General features: G+C 43.4%; 1 protein-coding gene across 3 annotated transcripts in view; it reads right to left on the bottom strand.

Annotated features, from left to right (window-relative positions):
• Positions 1 to 24,095, bottom strand: part of LOC139388521 (GTPase-activating Rap/Ran-GAP domain-like protein 3) — a 174,349-nt gene that overhangs the window by 68,342 nt on the left and 81,912 nt on the right. For all 3 annotated transcript variants that reach the window (XM_071135222.1, XM_071135223.1, XM_071135224.1), the window contains exons 2-3: positions 23,873 to 23,942; positions 7,465 to 7,539 (exon numbers count right to left, since the gene is read on the bottom strand). In XM_071135222.1, the coding sequence (XP_070991323.1) occupies positions 7,465 to 7,539; positions 23,873 to 23,942 (145 nt within the window). The remainder of the gene's footprint in view (positions 1 to 7,464; positions 7,540 to 23,872; positions 23,943 to 24,095) is intronic.

Genomic DNA, 24,095 nt, shown 5'->3' with positions numbered 1-24,095 from the left:
GCTGTAGGGGTGTAAAGCTCGCTGCCATTGGACACTGGAGCAGTGGAAATGCGTTCTCTGGAGTGATGACTCACGCTTCACCATCATGCCAACTATAAAGTTTGGTGGAGGAGGAATAATGGTCTGGGGCTGTTTCTCATGGTTCGGGCTAAGCCCCTTGGTTCCAGTGAAGGGAAATCATACCACTACAGCATTCAATGACATTCTAGACAATTCTGTGTTTCCAACTTTGTGGCAACAGTTTGGGGAAGGCCCTTTTCTGTTTCAGCATGACAATGTCCCTGTGCACAAAGCGAGGTCCATACAGAAATGGTTTGTCAAGATTGGTGTGGAAGAACTTGACTGTCCTGCAGAGAGCCCTGATCTCAACCCCATCGAATACCTTTGGGATGAACTGGAACACTGACTGTGAGCCAGGTCTAATCGTCCAACATCAGTGCCCGACCTCACAAATGCTCTTGTGGCTGAATGGAAGCAAGTCCCCGCAGCAATGTTCCAACATCTAGTAGAAAGCCTTCTCAGAAGAGTGGAGGCTGTCATAGCAGCAAAGGGGGGACCAACTCTGTATTAATGCCCATTAGATTTTAGATGAGCTGTTGTCCAAATACACTATATGACTGAAAGTATCTTTCTATGGGATGAGCACTGTCTGTGTCTGACTGTATTAAAAGAGTTTGAATAGATACAGTGCCTTGCGAAAGTATTCGGCCCCCTTGAACTTTGCGACCTTTTGCCACATTTCAGGCTTCAAACATAAAGATGTAAAACTGTATTTTTTTGTGAAGAATCAACAACAAGTGGGACACAATCATGAAGTGGAACGACATTTATTGGATATTTCAAACTTTTTTAACAAATCAAAAACTGAAAAATTGGGCGTGCAAAATTATTCAGCCCCTTTACTTTCAGTGCAGCAAACTCTCTCCAGAAGTTCAGTGAGGATCTCTGAATGATCCAATGTTGACCTAAATGACTAATGATGATAAATACAATCCACCTGTGTGTAATCAAGTCTCCGTATAAATGCACCTGCACTGTGATAGTCTCAGAGGTCCGTTAAAAGCGCAGAGAGCATCATGAAGAACAAGGAACACACCAGGCAGGTCCGAGATACTGTTGTGAAGAAGTTTAAAGCCGGATTTGGATACAAAAAGATTTCCCAAGCTTTAAACATCCCAAGGAGCACTGTGCAAGCGATAATATTGAAATGGAAGGAGTATCAGACCACTGCAAATCTACCAAGACCTGGCCGTCCCTCTAAACTTTCAGCTCATACAAGGAGAAGACTGATCAGAGATGCAGCCAAGAGGCCCATGATCACTCTGGATGAACTGCAGAGATCTACAGCTGAGGTGGGAGACTCTGTCCATAGGACAACAATCAGTCGTATATTGCACAAATCTGGCCTTTATGGAAGAGTGGCAAGAAGAAAGCCATTTCTTAAAGATATCCATAAAAAGTGTCGTTTAAAGTTTGCCACAAGCCACCTGGGAGACACACCAAACATGTGGAAGAAGGTGCTCTGGTCAGATGAAACCAAAATTGAACTTTTTGGCAACAATGCAAAACGTTATGTTTGGCGTAAAAGCAACACTGCTGAACACACCATCCCCACTGTCAAACATGGTGGTGGCAGCATCATGGTTTGGGCCTGCTTTTCTTCAGCAGGGACAGGGAAGATGGTTAAAATTGATGGGAAGATGGATGGAGCCAAATACAGGACCATTCTGGAAGAAAACCTGATGGAGTCTGCAAAAGACCTGAGACTGGGACGGAGATTTGTCTTCCAACAAGACAATGATCCAAAACATAAAGCAAAATCTACAATGGAATGGATCAAAAATAAACATATCCAGGTGTTAGAATGGCCAAGTCAAAGTCCAGACCTGAATCCAATCGAGAATCTGTGGAAAGAACTGAAAACTGCTGTTCACAAATGCTCTCCATCCAACCTCACTGAGCTCGAGCTGTTTTGCAAGGAGGAATGGGAAAAAATGTCAGTCTCTCGATGTGCAAAACTGATAGAGACATACCCCAAGCGACTTACAGCTGTAATCGCAGCAAAAGGTGGCGCTACAAAGTATTAACTTAAGGGGGCTGAATAATTTTGCACGCCCAATTTTTCAGTTTTTGATTTGTTAAAAAAGTTTGAAATATCCAATAAATGTCGTTCCACTTCATGATTGTGTCCCACTTGTTGTTGATTCTTCACAAAAAAATACAGTTTTATATCTTTATGTTTGAAGCCTGAAATGTGGCAAAAGGTCGCAAAGTTCAAGGGGGCCGAATACTTTCGCAAGGCACTGTAAGTTCCTTATTTCCACTGTGGTTGAAATCCCCTTCTGGTGATTCATCAGAGCACTGAGTAACAGATGTACAAACACACACACTGTGATCATCATGTCCCCACTGGGCCCAGCCATATGTCCCATGACTGTGTGCGTGTGTGTGTAAGTGTCATTCCATGCGTCATTTACTGTTTGGGTCATTGAGAATCCAAATGATTGATTCCAAGATGGCATAGCAGTTCAGACGTCTTTTGTCCTCGTCTTGTCGTGTCCCGTATATATATATATTTACAACTTTTTTCACATACCTTTTTATATATATTTTTTAATTTTCCATAAACTCATCTTCAAAACACTCTCCTGCAACCCGCCTCACCAATTTATATTTATTAAAAAAGTATTATTTACCTCAAATCTGTAATCCTCCAAGAAGCTAGCCAGAAACTAGCCGGAAGCTAGCCAGGAGCTAGCCAGAAGCTAGCCAGAAGCTAATCCAGAAGCTAATCAGAAGCTAATCAGAAGCTAGTTAGCTTCTTTACTGGCCAATTGTTAGTATTCAGCTAACCACGGTTTGTGGTCATCAGCTATCCTTTAGCTCGAAAATCTATCGCCAGTTTTGTACGGCGCAACACGGCTCGGAACGGAACATACCGGACCAATTTTTCTCTCCATGTCCCTGGATTTCAACCGCTAACTCTGGACATTCATACCTGGATCTCACAGCTAGCTAGCTGCTATCCGTGTGACTATCGGCTTTCGTCGATTCCGGAGCAAACATCAATTATTCCGGAGCTAGCCAGCTGAAGAGTTCCATCAATCACTCCTGGGCTACAATCACCTATCCGGACCCGTTTTACTGCCTACGCGGAGCCCCACCGGGCCTTCACAACTGGACTGCCGACGTTATCTACCCGAAGGAGTTATCCGGCTGGCTCCTCCGTCGCGACGTTACCTGAACGCCCATCTGCAGCCCGCTAACCGTTAGCTGTCTTATCGGCTGCTATCTGAATGGACAAATAGACAATTTATGTATCTTTTATTATTATTATTATTTTTTTCTTCTTCTTGGGTCTCTATAACTATATCTATTGTTTTTTGTTGTTGTTTTGTGATTTGGATTAATCCCCTCTACCACACGGAACCCCACTAATCTACTGACGGAACGCAAGAGGTGGCTAATAACAGACCTCCATCCTATGCTAGCTTGCTACCGATGGCCTGGCTAGCTGTCTAAATCGCCGTGACCCCCAACCAACCTCTCTACTCACTGGACCCTTTTGATCACTCGACTAAGCATGCCTCTCCTTAATGTCAATATGCCTTGTCCATTGCTGTTATGGTTAGTGTTTATTGGCTTATTTCACTGTAGAGCCTCTAGTCCTGCTCATTATACCTTATCCAACCTATTAGTTCCACCACCCACACATCTCCTGGTTTCAATGATGTTTCTAGAGACAATATCTCTCTCTTCATCACTCAATACCTAGGTTTACCTCCACTGTATTCACATCCTACCATACCTTTGTCTGTACATTATACCTTGATGCTATTTTATCGCCCCCAGAAACCTCCTATTGCTCTCTGTTCCAGACGTTCTAGACGACCAATTCTTATTGCTTTTAGCCGTACCCTTATTCTACTCCTCCTCTGTTCCTCTGGCGATGTAGAGGTGAATCCAGGCCCTGCAGTGCCTAGCTCCACTCCTTTTCCCCAGGTGCTCTCTTTTGACGACTTCTGTAACCGTAATAGCCTTGGTTTCATGCATGTTAACATTAGAAGCCTCCTCCCTAAGTTTGTTCTATTCGCTGCTTTAGCACACTCTGCCAACCCGGATGTTCTAGCTGTGCCTGAATCCTGGCTTATCAAGACCACCAAAAATTCTGAAATTTTAATCCCAAACTACAACATTTTCAGACAAGATAGAACTGCCAAAGGGGGCGGTGTTGCAATCTACTGCAAAGATAGCCTGCAGAGTTCTGTCCTTCTATCCAGGTCTGTACCCAAACAATTTGAACTTCTACTTTTAAAAATCCACCTCTCTAAAAACAAGTCTCTCACCGTTGCCGCCTGCTATAGACCACCCTCTGGCCCCAGCTGTGCTCTGGACACCATATGTGAACTGATTGCCCCCCCATCTATCTTCAGAGCTCGTGCTGCTAGGCGACCTAAACTGGAACATGCTTAACACCCCAGCCATCCTACAATCTAAACTTGATGCCCTCAATCTCACACAAATTATCAATGAACCTACCAGGTACCTCCCCAAAGCCTTAAAACACGGGCACCCTCATAGATATCATCCTAAACAACTTGCCCTCTAAATACACCTCTGCTGTCTTCAACCAAGATCTCAGCGATCACTGCCTCATTGCCTGCATCCGTAATGGGTCAGCGGTCAAACGCTCCCTGAAACACTTCAGCGAGCAGGCCTTTCTAATCGACCTGGCCGGGGTATCCTGGAAGGATATTGATCTCATCCCGTCAGTAGAGGATGCCTGGATATTTTTTTTAAATGCCTTCCTAACCATCTTAAATAAACATGCCCCATTCAAGAAATGTAGAACCAGGAACAGATATAGCCCTTGGTTCTCCCCAGACCTGACTGCCCTTAACCAACACAAAAACATCCTATGGCGTTCTGCATTAGCATCGAACAGCCCCCGTGATATGCAGCTGTTCAGGGAAGCTAGAAACCATTATACACAGGCAGTTAGAAAAGCCAAGGCTAGCTTTTTCAAGCAGAAATTTGCTTCCTGCAACACTAACTCAAAAAAGTTCTGGGACACTGTAAAGTCCATGGAGAATAAGAACACCTCCTCCCAGCTGCCCACTGCACTGAAGATAGGAAACACTGTCACCACTGATAAATCCACCATAATTGAGAATTTCAATAACAATTTTTCTACGGCTGGCCATGCTTTCCACCTGGCTACTCCTACCCCGGTCAACAGCACTGCACCCCCCACAGCAACTCGCCCAAGCCTTCCCCGTTTCTCCTTCTCCCAAATCCGTTCAGCTGATGTTCTGAAAGAGCTGCAAAATCTGGACCCCTACAAATCAGCCGGGCTAGACAATCTGGACCCCTTCTTTCTAAAATGATCTGCCCTATTACTAGCCTGTTAAACCTCTCTTTCGTGTCGTCTGAGATTCCCAAAGATTGGAAAGCAGCTGCGGTCATGCCCCTCTTCAAAGGGGGGGACACTCTTGACCCAAACTGCTACAGACCTATATCTATCCTACCATGCCTTTCTAAGGTCTTCGAAAGCCAAGTAAACAAACAGATTACCGACCATTTCGAAACTCACCATACCTTCTCTGCTATGCAATCTGGTTTCAGAGCTGGTCATGGGTGCACCTCAGCCACGCTCAAGGTCCTAAACGATATCTTAACCGCCATCGATAAGAAACATTACTGTGCAGCCGTATTCATTGATCTGGCCAAGGCTTTCGACTCTGTCAATCACCACATCCTCATCGGCAGACTCGACAGCCTTGGTTTCTCAAATGATTGCCTCGCCTGGTTCACCAACTACTTCTCTGATACCTCTCTGAGTTCAGTGTGACAAATCGGAGGGTCTGCTGTCCGGACCTCTGGCAGTCTCTATGGGGGTGCCACAGGGTTCAATTCTTGGACCGACTCTCTTCTCTGTATACATCAATGAGGTCGCTCTTGCTGCTGGTGAGTCTCTGATCCACCTCTACGCAGAAGACACCATTCTGTATACTTCTGGCCCTTCTTTGGACACTGTGTTAACAACCCTCCAGGCAAGCTTCAATGCCATACAACTCTCCTTCCGTGGCCTCCAATTGCTCTTAAATACAAGTAAAACTAAATGCATGCTCTTCAACCGATCGGTACCTGCACCTGCCCGCCTGTCCAACATCACTACTCTGGACGGCTCTGACTTAGAATACGTGGACAACTACAAATACTTAGGTGTCTGGTTAGACTGTAAACTCTCCTTCCAGACCCATATCAAACATCTCCAATCCAAAGTTAAATCTAGAATTGGCTTCCTATTTCGCAACAAAGCATCCTTCACTCATGCTGCCAAACATACCCTTGTAAAACTGACCATCCTACCAATCCTCGACTTTGGCGATGTCATTTACAAAATAGCCTCCAATACCCTACTCAACAAATTGGATGCAGTCTATCACAGTGCAATCCGTTTTGTCACCAAAGCCCCATTTACTACCCACCATTGCGACCTGTACGCTCTCGTTGGCTGGCCCTCGCTTCATACTCGTCGCCAAATCCACTGGTTCCATGTCATCTACAAGACCCTGCTAGGTAAAGTCCCCCCTTATCTCAGCTCGCTGGTCACCATAGCATCTCCCACCTGTAGCACACGCTCCAGCAGGTATATCTCTCTAGTCACCCCCAAAACCAATTCTTTCTTTGGCCGCCTCTCCTTCCAGTTCTCTGCTGCCAATGACTACAAAAATCTCTGAAACTGGAAACACTTATCTCCCTCACTAGCTTTAAGCACCAACTGTCAGAGCAGCTCACAGATTACTGCACCTATACATAGCCCACCTATAATTTAGCCCAAACAACTACCTCTTTCCCTACTGTATTTAATTAATTTATTTATTTTGCTCCTTTTGCACCCCATAATTTTTATTTCTACTTTGCACATTCTTCCATTGCAAATCTACCATTCCAGTGTTTTACTTGCTATATTGTATTTACTTTGCCACCATGACCTTTTTTTGCCTTTACCTCCCTTATCTCACCTCATTTGCTCACATCGTATATAGACTTGTTTATACTGTATTATTGACTGTATGTTTGTTTTACTCCATGTGTAACTCTGTGTCGTTGTATGTGTCGAACTGCTTTGCTTTATCTTGGCCAGGTCGCAATTGTAAATGAGAACTTGTTCTCAACTTGCCTACCTGGTTAAATAAAGGTGTTCTCAACTAGCCTACCTGGTTAAATAAAGGTGTTCTCAACTAGCCTACCTGGTTAAATAAAGGTGTTCTCAACTAGCCTACCTGGTTAAATAAAGGTGTTCTCAACTAGCCTACCTGGTTAAATAAAGGTGAAATAAAATAACAATTAAAAATAAAGAACTCCATGCATTTACTTATGTCCATAGATTTCTCAAACGCAAATGTGTAAGTGTGTTCCTGTGTATGTGTGTGCGTGTGTGTGTGTAGGGGTCCTCACCTCATCTGATGAGCCATTCTCCACTCGAAAGCGGCCCGCTCTCTGTATGGCTCCATCTGCATCACTGGAGATCAGCTAGAGGGGAAGGAGGGAGGGAGGGAGAAAGAGAGAGAGACAGAGAAAGAGAAAGATAGACAGAAGGAGGCAGAGAGAGAGAGAGAGACAGAGAGTGACAGGGAGAGACAGAGACAGAGAGAGACAGATACAGAGAGAGAGACAGAAAGACAGGGACAGAGAGAGAGAAAGAGACAGAAAGAGAAATAGACAGAAAGACAGACAGACAGACAGACAGACAGACAGACAGACAGACAGACAGACAGACAGACAGACAGAGAGAGACAGACAGAAATAGACAGACAGAGACAGACAGAGAGAGAGAGACAGACAGACAGAGAGAGATACAGACAGAAATAGACAGAGAGACAGATAGACGGAGAGAGACACAGAGACAGATAGACAGAGAGAGACACAGAGAGAGAGACACAGAGAGAGACAGCGAGACAGAGAGGGAGATGCATGCAGGGCAGAATTAGGCCAATATCCACTAATAAATACATCTAAAAAAACAGCAATTAAGTTTTGGAAACATCTAAAATACAGGGACCCCCTCTCATATCATTACCAAGCCCTGCAATGCTGAGCAAAGAAAAGAGTCCCCTCATCCAGCTGTTCCTGGGACTGAGTTCACCAACCTGTTCTACTAACACACTGAAGCCTCAGGACCAGAACATCCAATCAATCAGAATAAACCACATTACAACACAGTCAAAACAAAGCTACATTACCTATTGGGAAACAAAAGCACAAAGCAAAATGCAGTGCTATCTGACCCTAAATGGACAGTACACCGTGGCTAAATATTTGATCATGGTTACTGATCAAAACCTCAGAAAACCTTAACAAAGTATAGGCTCAGTGAGCACAGCCTTGCCATTGAGAGGGGCAGACACAGGAAAACCTGGATCCCTGTCGAGGAAAGGCTGTGCAACCACTGCACAACACCAGAACCCGAGACAGAGCTACATTTCCTGACAAAATGTCAAAAATATAAAACAATGAGAGTGTCATTTCCACAAATTTGAAACCTTTTTTCAAGGTTTCAAAGACCTCTCTGGTGTGAGTAGGCTACCCTTCCTGTTGGGGGAGGATGCAGAGAGCTGTGGGTTGGCAGCGCACTACATTGCTGCCTGCCATAAGATGAGGGACAGTGTCTGACAGACCATTCAACCTGGATATGTCCTCTACTGTATGCTTATTGTTATTGTTCAATATATGGTTATTTTGACCCTTGGTTATTGTTGTTACTGTTGTCCCATTGACAATTTTGATTCTTATTATTTTCATATTGTAAATATCCAAAGCAAGCTTTGCAATATGTACATTGTTAAGTCATGCCAATAAAGCAAATTGAATTGAATTGAATTGAGCGAGAGACAGAAAGATGGAGAGAGAGAGCAAGAGCAGAGAGAGCAAGAGAGAGAGAAAAATATATATTTTTTAAACTTAATTGGCACAATTCATCTAATGTACTGTATAGTGAATTCAAACTAAAGTTATCAAATAAAACACTGCAAGCAATACTTAAAGCTCACACAATGTCCCATTCCATATACCACAGGGACAGAGAAAGAGGGAGAGAGAAACAAAGAGAGGAAGGGAGTAATAGGTCAGACACATTAACATGAGACCATAAAATTACGCAGAACAGTAAAGAGGAACATATGACAGATATGATTTACATTTGCCAACAATAGCAGCTAGCGGCTAGCTAAAGAGAAACTGCAAAGCATAGGCGAACAGAGGCTAACTGACCTTTGAGATTACTGCAAGGGCTCTGACACAAATCCAGGTTTATAGGGCAGTGCCTACAGTATATCTCTCTAGCCCTATCCCTCAGTAGATTACCGAACAAGTTGTGTTGTGACCGCTTGTTGTTTTTCAATTTCTGGATTTCCTCTTTAAGGGGGCAACATTAATAAACACTATCAGACAAAAAAAAGACTAATCATGAGTTAATGAGTAATACGCATGCTTTTCCATGGCCAGTTCCCGGGACACAGATTAAGCCTAGTCCTGGACTAAAAAGCATGCTCGATGGATGAAATTTAATCCGATTGCACTTTGTGGACAATGTGCCATTTAAAGATGGACACTCCCCCCAAAGGTTGATGACTAGTTGGTTATTTGAATCAACTGTGTAGTGCTAGGGCAGAACTAAAACGTGCACCCAGGGGGGCCCCCCAAAACCGAGTTTGGAAAACCCTGGTATAGAGAATCATTGTACCATCTAAACTGCTATGTAATATCTTTTCCATAACCAAAAATCGTAATTTCAGCTGTTTGAAGCTGGTGTACAAAACTGAAAGTAAAAAAGCCACGCTAAAACTAAATTTAAGAATGGGAAGCATAAAAATAGAGCACATAGAACAAATCTACCACTTCTTAGACTTGCTCTCAATGAGAATGAAAATTAGCCATAGTAATTCCTCCTCTTCCTCCTTGGTGTTGATGTCTAGTGTTCTTGGTAATAAAATAATGAAGCGTGTATGTGTATCTTTGAATATGTCTATGAGTTTGCGCGCCTGTATGCGTGTGTGTAAATGTGTCTCTCTATATTTGTGTGTGTTCACTACTCTCCATCGACAGATAAAGAGGAAGTAGCAATGATGCCAGTATCACTGTCCCTCGATCACCCTGACATCTCTTCTCACAGTGGAAACATGACATCCCTCTCTCCTCTCCTCCCCCATCTTCTACATTCATCCCCCTTGCCCCTCAGACCGCACAATGCCTGGTTGCCTGGCAACCCAACACAGAACCTCTCCTCTTCCCCCTCTTCTTGGTTGCTCTTTTCCTCCTCCGTATCCTCCATGATCCCCCTCTCCTCTGTTGCTCTGTTTCCTCTGAACTGTCACTCTATGCTCACTTTCTCCATCTCTCTTCACCCCTTCCTCTGTTGCTCTATTCACACTTGCATCTTTCAACGTCTTCTCCATCTCTCTCCCCCACTCTCTCCCCCAGTCTCCCTCTTTCCTCTCCTCTCTCTTCTGTCATTCTCTGACCAATAAAGGGTTGTTTTCTGCCAAAGTGTCGCAAAACGCAGCACAGTTCTGGCGCACCGGACTCTCTCTGCAGGCATTATGTGTGTGTTCTGCAGCAGATGGTCTGTAATGGTTAGATGGAGCCAAAAAGAAGACAGGAAGTCCAGGAACATGTGAGTGTGAGAGTGTGTGCATGGGGGATTGGGGATCATGCGGTCCAAGCAGCTTTCAATGTCTATAATTCCACGCTGCACTGCACCTCCAAGAGACTAGGAAATTGTATCCACTCTTACACACCATATGTCAGGGCTATTTAACTACAGTATATTCTTACAGGGCCAGATTTGAAAAAGGTTATTTACAGGGGGGCCAGGCATTTTCTACATGGGACTACTCTGCCTAAGACCGGTATAAAAAACAATGCACAAACACAATTATAGTCATAAAGCACTTTTTTAAATGTATTAAATGTGATCAAAAGAAAATGTTAAGTGTTTTAACATTCGCCTGATTCAGTGCATCAAATAATGGAACACATTTGTACTTAATGAGAAAGCAAAAACAGGTTATTGATTTTTTAACAAATTTATAAAAATAAAACAAATTAAATATCACAAGAAGTTTCTCTCCCACCGCATCAGTACAGAACGGGTCCCTATAACAAACTGCACCAACCTCAAATCTCGTTGCAATGTTAGCTTTCAGTTTATCTAAAAACTCCAACATCATAGACTGAGTGATCTGTAGTGATCTGTACATTCAACATGCACGGCACTTACACACATGACTGATGATTGACTGAAAGAATTTGATGATAAAAAGACTGGGAACTGTTTTGTTAGACTTCAATTTGTCTTTTGACAATATTGATCATAGTCTGCTGCTGGAAAAACGAAAGTGTTGTGGCTTTACACCCCATGCTATATTGTGGAAAAAGAGTCACCTGTCTAACAGAACACAAGAGGGTGTTCTTTAATGGGAGCCTCACCAACATAATCCAGTTAGAATCAGGCATTCCCCAGGGCAGCTGTCTAGGCCCCTTATTTTTTTTAAATCTTTACTTTGCCAGTGTGTCTATGCGGTTGACACAACACTATACACGTCAGCTACTACAGCGAGTGAAATCACTGCAACACTTAATCAAGAGCTGCAGTCAGTTTCAGAATGGGTGGCAAGAAATAATTTAGTCCTAAATATTTAAAAAACGTAAAGCATTTTATTTGAGACAAATCATTCACTATACCCTAAACCTCAACTAAATCTTGTAATGAATAATGTGGGAATTGAGCAAGTTTAGATAACTGTCATGGTCAAAACATGTTGATGCAACAGTAGCCAAGATGAGGAGAAGTCTGTCCATAATAAAGCGCTGCTCTGCCTTCTTAACAACACTATCAACAAGGCAGGTCCTACAGGCCCTGGTGATGCAAGCAGTAGAATCAGATGTGTATTTTTGTATCTGTTTTATTTACCTTATGTACAGTACAGTGGGGACTTTGAAGAAACACACACACATACACACACACAAGCTAACTCCTTACACACACGTACACATGGATTTTGTATTGTAGATATGTGGTAGTATAGTAGTGGCCTGAGGACACACACTTAATATGTTGTGAAAAGGGTTATGAAATGTAATGTCATGTCATATTTTTTATTGTATATAATTGCCTTAATGTTGCTGGACCTCAGGAAGAGTAGCTGCTGCCTTGATCATTAATAAATACAAAAACAAAGACAAAAAATGATGATATAGTTGCGCAGTAATAATAAGCAAGAACACATAGTGTAGAATGCTCAATGAGGTTAAAAATAATACTAGGGTGTCAGCTAAAGACTTACAGAAATCTCTGGAACATGCTAACATCTCTGTTGACGAGTCTACGATACGTAAAACACTAAACATGAATGGTGTTCATGGGAGGACACCTCGGAATAAGACACTGCTGTCCAAAAAAACATTGCTGCATGTCTAACAAAAAAGGCACAGGATACCAACATCAAACTTATCCCAACTGTAAAGTATGGTGGAGGGAGCATCATGGTTTGGGGCTGCTTTAGGACCTGGACAGCTTGCTATCATCGATGGAAAAAAATATACTGTATTCCTATATCAACATAACCTGAAAGGCCGCACAGTAAGGAAGATGCCACTGCTCCAAAACCGCCATAAAAAAGCCAGACTACGGTTTGCAACTGCACTTTTTGGAGAAATGTCCTCTGGTCTGATGAAACAAAAATAGAACTGACATTTTACAGGAGAATGTAAGGCTGTCTGCCAATTGAAGGTCAACAGAAGTTAGGTGATGCAACAGGACAACGACCCAAAACACAGAACAGAATGGCTTCAACAGAAGAAAATACACCTTCTGGAGTGGCCCAGCCAGAGTCCTGACCTCAACCCAATTGAGATAATGTGGCATGACCTCAAGAGAGTGGTTCACTCCAGATATCCCAAGAATATTGGTGAGTTTTGTAAAGAGGAATGGTCCAAGGGTTCACATACTTTTCCCACGCTGCACTGTGAATGTTTACACAATGTTCAATAAAGACGTGAAAAATGTATAATTGTTTGTGTGTTATTGTTGTGATCAGATCAAATGTGATGGCAAATTTATGCAGAAATCCAGGTAATTCCGAAGGGTTCACATACATTTTCTTGCCGCTGTATGTGTGTGTGTTCCTCTCAGGAAAGTGATGTCCCTGGTAGAGATCCCTCAGACAGTATATTTAGACAAATACTTTCTCTCCATGGGAATCTTTCTCTCTGACCACAACTTGTGTGTGCGTGCTTGTATATACAGTTCAAGTCGGAAGTGTACATACACCTAGGTTGGAGTCATTAAAACTTGTTTTTCAACTACTCCAAATGTATTGTCAACAAACTATAGTTTTGGTAATTCGGTTAGGACATCTACTTTGTGCATGATACAAGTTATTTTTCCAACAATTGTTTACAGACAGATTATTTCACTTATCATTCACTGTATCACAATTCAAGTGGGTCAGAAGTTCACATACACTAAGTTGACTGTGCCTTTAAACAGCTTGGAAAATTCCAGAAAATGATGCCCTTACTTTAAAAGCTTCTGATAGGCTAATTGACATCATTTGAGTCAATTGGAGGTGTACCTGTGGATGTATTTCAAGGCCTACCTTCAAACTCACCATGGGACCACGCAGTCGTCAGACCGCTAAGGAAGGTGACGAGTTCTGTCTCCTAGAGATTAACATACTTTGGTGCGAAAAGTGCAAAGCACTCCCAGAACAACAGCAAAGGACCTTGTGAAAATGCTGGAGGAAACCAGTACAACATTTTCTATATCCACAGTAAAAATGAGTCCTATATCAACATAACCTGAAAGGCCGCTTAAATCCGCCATAAAAAAGCCAGACTGCGGTTTGCAACTGCACATGGGGACAAGCCGAAGAACACCATCCCAATTGTGAAGAACGGGGTTGGCAGCATCATGTTGTGGGGGTGCTTTGCTGCAGGAGAGGCTGGTGCACTTCACAAAATAAATTGCATCGTGATGCACGGAAATTATGTGGATATATGAAGCAACATCTCAAGACATCAGTCAGGAAGTTAAAGCTTGGTCGCAAATGGGTCTTCCAAATGAACAATGACCCCAAGCATACTTCCAAATTTGTGGCAAAATGGCTTAAGGACAACAAAGTGTGGCCAATAGTGGCCATCACAAAGCCCTGACCTCAATCCCATAGAAAATGCGTGGGCAAAACTGAAAAAGCATGTGCGAGCAAGGAGGCCTACAAACCTGACTCAGTTACGCCAGCTCTGTCAGGAGGAATTGGCCAAAATTCACCCAATTTATTGTGGGAAGCTTGTGGAAGGCTACCCGAAGCCTTTGGCCCAAGTTAAACAATTTAAAGGCAATGCTACCAAATACTAATTGAGTGTATGTAAACTTCCGACCCACTGGGAATGTGATGAAAGAAATAAAACATTCTCTCTACTATTATTCTGGCATTTCACATTCTTAAAATAAAGTGGTGGTCCTAACTGACCTAAGACAGATAATTTTTACTAGGATTAAAATGTCAGGAATTGTGAAAAACTGAGTTCAAATGTATTTGGCTAAGGTGTATGTAACCTTCTGACGTAAGTGTTTGATTGTGTACATGTCTGTGTGTTATCTGTGTGTGTCAGTAGTGTGGAATCCTGTCTGGTTGTGTGTGTGTGAGTGATGAATGGGGAGTGAAGATCTTAGTGGTGCTCTCTCATCTCTTCTCTCCTCCTGCAACATTAACTGTCCAATCGCAGGATAATGGAGGGAAAACCAATGCAGCGTGCAGGGAGAGCACCGCACCATCTCTCCTCTGAGTGTGAGTGAGTGAGTGAGTGAGTGAGTGAGTGAGTGAGTGAGTGAGTGAGTAGTAAGTGTATGAATCGGTAATTGTGTGTGTGTGAGTGATGCATATGCACCGGCTTCTAAATCATGCGACAGCAGAATGGCAGAGGAGGAAAACCCTGCACTCTCTTAATTCCCTGTGGACCTGCTGTGTGTTCGATTCAGAGCAGGATGGAGGGAGGGAAGAGGGGTGGAAGCAGGGGAGCCCTCCCTGCTACACTTTTGCAAACATCCAACCACTGCAAGAGATGGGTAGATAAGAGCGAAAGAGAGAGGAGAGAGAGAAAGAGAGGAGAGAAAGTGGAGAAAAAGAGGCGAAAAAGAGAGCGAGAGAAGAAAAGGAGAGAAAGAGAGAGAGGGGTGCATGAAAAGAGAGAGTGACATATACAAAAAATAACTGGACAGAGAGAGAGATGGGGGGCACCAGGCAAGAGAAAGAGGCGCATAATAAGCAGAATGATCAAAGAATAATAGCTGTCTATACAGTGGGTAACCCCATGGGTGAGAGTGGATTATTGGGAGCCTGCGTGGACACACACACACAAACGGAGTAGACCACTTAAATAGCTCCCATTTTGGGACGCGGCTTAAACATTTCACAAACACAATTGAGCCCTCAGTGTACTAAGAGGGGCTGATTTCCCCCTAGGTCTGCAGGAGAGAAGAGAGGACTGCAGTGATGGTGATAGAGATGGAAGGGGGGAGGGAGGGAAGGAGGGAGGGGGAGTTGTTGAGAGGGGGAGATTGAGTGAGGGAGAGAGAGAGAGATAGAGAGGAAGGGATGGAGAGAGGGGATGAGACCGAGAGAATAAGTTGAGCTCTTCTCGGGTCCAAGAAGGACCAGGACCCGAATGGATCTGAGGTAAATCCGGCACGGACGCAAATTAATCCGATCATTTAAAAAAAAAAAGGGGGGGGGGGGGGGCAGGACGTGAACTGACCAGAGAACAATCAGACCCGATGACAACCAGACCGAGTGACCAAAAAAACATGTGAAACAGGACCTGACCCAGACCCGAGGGAAAAGTTTGAATATTGGACTGCTCGGGTACCGGGTCAGGTCTGCGGGTGGACCCATGAAGACCACTAGATGAAAGGGAGGGGAAAAGAGAAAAAGGAAGGGAGGAGGGACAGAGAATAAATCAATGCTATTGTGACTGCTGACGGATAATTGATCTCAGAGTGGTTGTTTATGCACACTTACGCGGGTCAGTAGAGAGAGAGAGAGAATCAGCAACAGTAAGACAACAGGTGCTATTGACAGACAAGAGACGAGCAGAGACTTCCCATTTAGTCTAGCGCCTAAGCTACACACCACTGTCTCTCCTCACAATGGTCAATCTACACAATACATACTGCATTTGCAACTAGATTGCACATATTTTTACATTTTCCTACATTTTTTAATCATGTCGTTCAGTGCATAGGGATACGCAGATACAGTGATCAACCTTATAGTGATCAAATTGTCCTGTATGGATGACTAGAGGACTACACTGTTCTAAAAAAGAAATGTATTGAGTTGTGCATTTGTCCAAGCACACAGTATACACAGCATATTCTGTACATGTGACATGTCAGATGTCAACATTCACATGGAGTTGAGTTTACCCAAAGTTTAAAGCAGGTGCGGTTGCTGTGCAGAGGTCAGAGGGCAAGAGGGGGGGTGAGCCGGTGGTTTGATTTATTAGGATCCCCCATTAGCTGACGCCAATGGTGACAGCTAGTCTTACTGGGGTTCGACAGATAACAAAAAATACATTACAGACAATTTACATCAAATTTAAAACATTAGCATGTAGTGAGTGTCTGTCAGTTACACATACATGTCAGTACATACACATACACACGAGTTGGTCACATGGGGAGAGGCGTTGTGCAGTGAGGTGAGGTGTTGCTTTATTTGTTTTTTTTATACAAGGTTTGCTGTGCACTTGCGCTACATAAGATGGAAGGGAGTTCCATGCACTCGTGGCTCTGTATGATACTGTACGATTCCTTGAATTTGTTCTGGACATGGGGACTGTGAAAAGACCCCTGGTGGCATGTCTGGTGGGGTAAGTGTGTGTGTCAGTGATGTGTCCAAGTTGACTATGCAAAGAACTTGGAATTTCCAACCTATTAATGTTTCTTATAAAAACAAGAAGTGACACAGTCAGTCTTTCCTCAACTCTTAGTCAAAATAGACTGCCATGCATAGTATTAATATAGGCCTTCTGATTACAATGAAGAGCAAGATGTGCCTCTCTGTTCTGGGCCAGCTGCAGCTTAACTAGGTCTTTCTTTGCAGCACTTGACCATATCTTGATTATTGTCCAGTCATAAGATCAAACTAGAGCCGGGCAGACCTCTCCCCATACACAGCTAACTAGGTAACCATTCCACATTGGCTACAAAGGCATACACTCATACGGTACAGTGTTCATGTGTGTGTGTGTGTGTGTGTGTGTGTGTGTGTGTGTGTGTGTGTGTGTGTGTGTGTGTGTGTGTGAGAGAGAGATGATGTGTGTATGGATGGTGTAGGTTGTTAATCGGGGCCTTATGTGTGCTGACAGACTATGGCAGAGAGTTTAATGGTGGTAGATTTACTGAAAACTCTACAGTATATGGAGGGGTTATGAGAAGGTTATAGAGATTGGATAAGGAGGTTATGGAAGTTGAGAGGGGTGTAGGGGGGCTGACAGGCAATGTGTAAGAATCACATGGTGGATGCTGAAGAAAGGACAGCTCTACTCCAAACCTGTCTGTTTGTGTCTAGGCCTGCCGGACTTTTGACTGCCCTGTCACATCTCATTCCCTTCCAACTGAGGTGGGTCTATGTGAGGTGAGGTGGGTGCATGCATGTGTGTGTGTGTAACTTTTTGCCTTCAATAAAGCTGGTCAAATAAACAATATAAAAAAGAAAGAAAGAAATAGTCAGTAATAAATGTGAAGTGATGTTCTGACCTTTGGTTTGGGAAACGTTTCTAAATGGTCCAGACCAGGTCTGGATCAAACTGAAGGCCTTTCATTCAGGCTGGGGAGAGATAAATGCTAAGCTGCTCATATGCTTAGTCATCCTGGGCATAAGTGTGTGTCCACGTGCACATACACAATTTACAGAGCTTTTACATGAAGAGAGACACCAAAGCATCTGCCTCCCTCCCTCTCCCTCTCCTTCTCACTCTTTCTCTCTCTTTTCTGTCTGCCAGTAGCAATTCCATTCAAAGCAGTTCAAAGTCTGATTGTGTAATGTACAATATAGCCAAAGCAAGAGATAATTAAACTCATCTCACCCAAACCTGGCAGTCTTTGATAAAACCATCACAAATTGAATTGACAACAAATTAAGCAAATAGCATTTTATACAAAGACCCACAGATGAAAAACAAATAGAGGAGAATAGAATGAGGAAATGCTTTTGACTACTTGGTCCTCACTGCCCCTCAGGCTATGGCATGATGCCACACCCACACCCTTGACCGTGCCGCCCCCCTCCTCCTCCTACACAAACAGTATTGGTTTTTCAAACCTGGAAAGTTACTCTCTCTCACTCTCTCTCTCGCCATCCATCTGGCTTCCTCACTCTCCTTGTCTCTTTCTCTATCTTTCAGGTGAATCAGCCTGTGTGCGTGCGTGCATGTCTGTATGCACACGTGTGTGACTGTGCATACGTCTGTGTGTGCGCATGCACCCAATTGTGTTTGTGGCTTTGTGCGTGTGTGTGTGTGTGTGAGTGATTCATCAGGTCCTGCTTGTTGGTTGGTATTGATTCTGGTTACTCCGGGGTATATTTATGTGAATTAAACGTCCTCCTTTGTCTTTATCTCTTCTCCCTGTAATGAGGGACCCCTCAGGCACAGTGTAACGCTTGGTCTGCTTACACACGCTCTCTCTCTCTCAGCAGTGGTGAGTGGTGTATGGTCCTAGGAGGCCTTGTCTGCCTAATAACTGGGGCTGCACTACAGACATAGAGGTCATATTCCCTCTTGCACAGAATAGACAACCTTGCCTAATGGACTTTCCTGTACAGGCCAAGAAGACTGTGGCTGCGTTCCAAACTGTGCTGCAGTTACACACTAGAACAGGGTTCCCCAATAGGCGGCTTATTAAAATAAAAATCTGCTCAGAAAACTTGGGGGGACAAATAAAATCACCCGCGGGCGAAGTTGGTCTCCCCAAGTTTTCTGTTTTGTTATTATTTTAAATGAGTTATGTTGTTGGACATAAACTGGAAATGACCAGTAAATCAACACTTTTGGAAAAAAGGGTTCCAAAGGGGTTATTCAGCTGTCCCCATAGGAGAGCCCTTTTTGTTCCAGGTGTAGAACCCTTTAATGTAGTAATATGCTACATGTACTACATGGAACCCAAAAGGGTTCTACCTGGAACCAAAAAGGGTTCTACCTGGAACCAAAAAGGGTTCTACCTGGAACCAAAAAGGGTTCTACCTGGAACCAAAAAGGGTTCTTCAAAGGGTTCGTCCCATGGCCCCTGTACTACTGGGGATCCCTGCACTACTGGGGGTCCCTGCACTACTGGGGATCCCTGTACTACTGGGGATCCCTGTACTACTGGGGATCCCTGCACTACTGGGGGTCCCTGCACTAGACACTAGAGAAAAGTTAAACCCTCGATACTCATATAATATGCACTGCAATGCACTTTACTGTACATGCCAAGTAGACTGTAGCTGCATTCCAAACGGTATGTTTAGACATGTCAAAAGTTCAGTTCATCCCTATACTATATAATATGCAGTTCCAAAACACAATTATGCAACAGCATCTCTGGATGGACTCCAGTATGTGCTTGCTTGGGTGGATAGTGGATGCACTCATGCATAAAATAATGTGCTACATACAGTCAATGGCCTTCTAGGCATCACTGAACTGGATCATTACCACCAAACCGGGACTGTCTTGTCTCATTGCGCACACCTGGTTTCCATTCTCCCTGATTAGTATGTTTATATATGTGCCCTCTTTTCCCCATTGTCCTTGTTGATTATTATTCCATGCCTGTTGGTCTTGTGAGCACCAGTGCTCTGTTGTATCGGCTTGCGTGTAAACCTCTATAAAAAATACACGGGACAAGACCCGTAATAACAAGTGCACCCCTAGCTCTTTGTTTGGGTTACAGCCATAAATATATAAATATATATATATATGCCTGCTTGTTTTGGGCTTCGTCCCCATCATGTTCCAGACGTACTCTATTTTGGGTAGAGAAATAAAACAAACTATTTTCATATTCGTGTCTCCTATCATTGGATGCATTGCTGTTTTTTTGGTTGTGTTTTGGATTATTTTGCCCAATAGAAATGAATGTTAAATAATGTATTGTGTCATTTTTTTGTCACTTTTATTGTAAATAAGAATAGAATTTCTAAACACTATCATATCCAGCCGTGACTGGGAGTCCAATAGGGTGGCGCACAATTGGCCCAGCGTCGTTCGGGATTGGTCGGGGTAGGCCATCATTGTAAATAAGAATTTGTTCTTAACTGTCTTGTCTAGTTAAATAAAATAAAAAATACATTCATGTGGATGTTACAATGATTACGATAATCCTGAATGAATCGTGAATACTGATGAGTGAGAAAGTTAGACGCACAAATATACCCCCCAAATTGTTTTTTACCTCCCCTGTTGTTGTAATGCTGAGAGGATAGCATGTCTTGGGGGTATGGTATTTGTGGGTCTGAAACTTTCATTACTTTAATACACATAAGTGAATTTGTCCCAATACCTTTTGTCCCCTAAAATGGTGGGACTATTAACAAAAAGTGCTCTAATTTCTAAACGGTTCAACCGATATGGATAAAAATGCCCTCAAATTAAAGCAGGACAGTATGCACTTTAACCTCATAGTCATCGTATAATTTCAAATACAACGTGCTAGAGTATACAGAGCAAAAAAAAACAAAAAAAAATCACTGTCCCGACACTTTTGGAGCTCACTGTATACTATCTAAGGAGTCCCTGAGTACACCAAGATGGACATAGAGAGGTAGGAGGTGAAGGTATGAATCCATGTTTTCTCAGCCATAGAAATGTAATAAAAGTGTCCGTTCTAGTAATTATATTTCTATGTTCTCAGTCTTCTGTTAGAGCTGAATTGTTACACAGTTGATTGATTGTGTTACATTATTTGTACACTATTTTCTTGTCTGATTGGTGAGAACACTTTCATTTACAGTTCATTCTCATAGGAACAAGTGGTAATTTTTGTGTTTTCATATTTTAACGCTTTAAATTCAAATAAGAGAGCTATTTCAAACAGCACTCCTCTCTCTTAGTATAAGGACGTTAATTACAAATATGATGAATGCAGTGTGAAATGGACTTCAAGCATACAGTTGCTTAGACTCCATTGACAAATCTCCACAGCATCTATCGTTTCTACCTCTTCAATATCCCAATTAAAGCAGTGGAGTGAAATTGGGCTGGGTCCAGGGCTCCTCTAGTCCCATTTGGCGTGTGTATGTGTGTGCACATGTGCGTGTGCTGCGTGTCTGTGTGTGTGTTTCAGCCTGGTTAAGCTACAGGGTGGGTGCCATGCCAACCCCTCTCTCCACAGAGTAAGTGACTACAGAATGTCTGCCACACAAAAAAGACCTGTCCACAGATTATACCCAAAATAAAACAAACAAGAATGATACAATGTCTATTTGGGATGCCGCCATAGTATCTTCTCCTAACTGTAAAATGTTAGGTCACATGTGAATGGAGATATAGCAGACGGGCACACTCATTCTCTTCTATCAATCCAATGGCATTTGTACCGAATACTGCTTTATACAAATACATTGGTCACATAGTGCTTTACAGCAACAGCAGGCCTAAACCAGGGGGGAGACGTGACAGTGGTAAAGACAGACTCCCTACTTCTAAACCTAAGAGAGATTCACTTAACCAACTCTGATAATACAGTCGTGGCCAAAAGTTGAGAATGACACAAATATTAATTTCCACAAAGTTTACTGCTTCATTGTCTTTAGATATCTTTGTCAGATGTTACTATGTAATACTGAAGTATAATTACAAGCATTTCATAAGTGTCAAAGGCTTTTACTGACAATAACATGAAGTTAATGCAAATAATCAATATTTGCAGTGTTGACCCTTCTTCTTAAAGGCCTCTGCAATCCACCATGGCATGCTGTCAATGAACTTTTAGGCCAAATCTTGCACAATCAATGCTTGGAGTTTAATGTTTTTCCTGGAGAGAAGTGGCTTCTTTGCTGCCCTTCTTGACACCAGGCCATCCTCCAAAAGTCTTCGCTTCACTGTGCGTGCAGATGCACTCACACCTGCCTGCTGCCATTCCTGAGCAAGCTCCGTTCCAGCGGCTGAATCAACTTTAGGAGACGGTGCTGGCGCTTGCTGGACTTTCTTGGGCGCCCTGAAGCCTTCTTCACAACAATTGAACTGCTCTCCTTGAAGTTCTTGATGAATGATAAATGGTTGATTTAGGTGCAATCTTACTGGCAGCAATATCCTTTCCTGTGAAGACCTTTTTGTGCAAAGCAATGATGATGGCATGTGTTTCCTTGCAGGTAACCATGGTTGACAGAGGAAGAACAATGATTCCAAGCACCACCCTCTTTATGAAGCTTCCATTCTCTTATTCGAACTCAATCAGCATGACAGAGTGATCTCCAGCCTTGTCCTCATCAACACTCACACCTGTGTTAATGAGAGAATCACTGACATGATGTCAGCTGGTCCTTTTGTGGCAGGGCTGAAATGCAGTGGAAATGTTTTTTGGGGATTCAGTTCATTTGCATGGCAAAGAGGGACTTTGCAATTAATTGCAATTCATCTGATCACTCTTCATAACATTCTGGAGTATATGCAAATTGCCATCAACTGAGGCAGCAGACTTCGTGAAAATTCATATTTGTGTCATTCTCAAAACTTTCGGCCACGACTGTACAGTTCACCACAACAATGTGTTCCAGATAGGAAATTGGAACAATCATGTCACAGTTTAGGTGACACACACACCCAACACACACAAACACACACTGCTCATTGTGTGCTGTGCCAGTCTGGTGCTGCTGATAGGCAGCGTGTGGTTCTTCCTCTGTGTTAATCTGACATGGTGTGGCGTGGCATTAGCGTGGCGTTAGCTCCCACAAGAGTTACAGTCAACAGAGGCCCGAGCCACTTCCTGTCCACCCGGGGGCTATCAGCACGCACAGACAGGCCTCACACACACACACACACACACACACACACACACACACACACACACACACACACACACACACACACACACACACACACACACACACACACACACACACACACACACACACACACACACACACACACAGCCAATGACTAATTATAACCCCCACTGCACTAGACAACATGCAGTAGGCTACACACACTAACAGCATGGAAGTGACTCATCAACTTAATAAATGCACAAACACAGGGCTGGTTAATAGCATAGTACAGTATATATTATAGGGAATATGGTGCCATTTCAGACACAGCCCCAGCCAGTTTACAGTGGAGTAGATGATGATGTCATAATCTGTGGCCCTGAGCATAGCTGTGACCTGTATCAGTGTATCTGTTTCTCTGTAACTGACCACCCTATTATTGTGAGCTATGCTACAGGGTGCTACGCACTGTTAAACTGGACCAATGAACCACACCCAGACAGTCATGACTCACCTCTCTCTCTCTCTCTCTCTCTCCCAAACCCTCCCTCCCTCCATCCATCCATTGAGGGGTAGAAGAAGATAGAGAAGGGGAGCGAGCACAAAAAGGAGGAGAAGAGGGGGAGATCGGAGAGGAGATGGGGGAGGATGGACACAGAAAGGAGGAGAAAAGGGAGAGAGGAGGTGAACTAGATGGGGGTGGACACATGAAAAGCAGGAGAAAAGGGAGAGATGGGAGGAGGGAATAGGGGGTGGACACAGAAAATAGGAGAAAAGGGAGAGATAGAAGGGCAAAAATAGGAATAGAATGTAATTGGAAGTGGTTTACTCACCAGCTCGACAGAGCCATAGTGTTTTCGGCTGAAGTCTCCACGCCTGCAGCCCAAGTCCTCCGAGGCAGAGCTGCAACACAGACGCATGGTGATCAGTCTTTCCTCTCTCTCTCCTCCATAAGGAGATTGACACACTCACTGACTCGCTCACTCACTCCTACAGGTGGCTGCTTGGCTCTACCTCTCTCTTTCTCTCTCTTTCCATATATCTTTATTTTTCTCC

This window comes from Oncorhynchus clarkii, chromosome 29 (assembly GCF_045791955.1).
Source record: "Oncorhynchus clarkii lewisi isolate Uvic-CL-2024 chromosome 29, UVic_Ocla_1.0, whole genome shotgun sequence".
Classification (NCBI taxonomy): domain Eukaryota; kingdom Metazoa; phylum Chordata; class Actinopteri; order Salmoniformes; family Salmonidae; genus Oncorhynchus; species Oncorhynchus clarkii.
The sequence above is the reverse complement of the archived record's forward strand: the minus strand, read 5'-3'. Positions and strand labels throughout refer to the sequence as shown.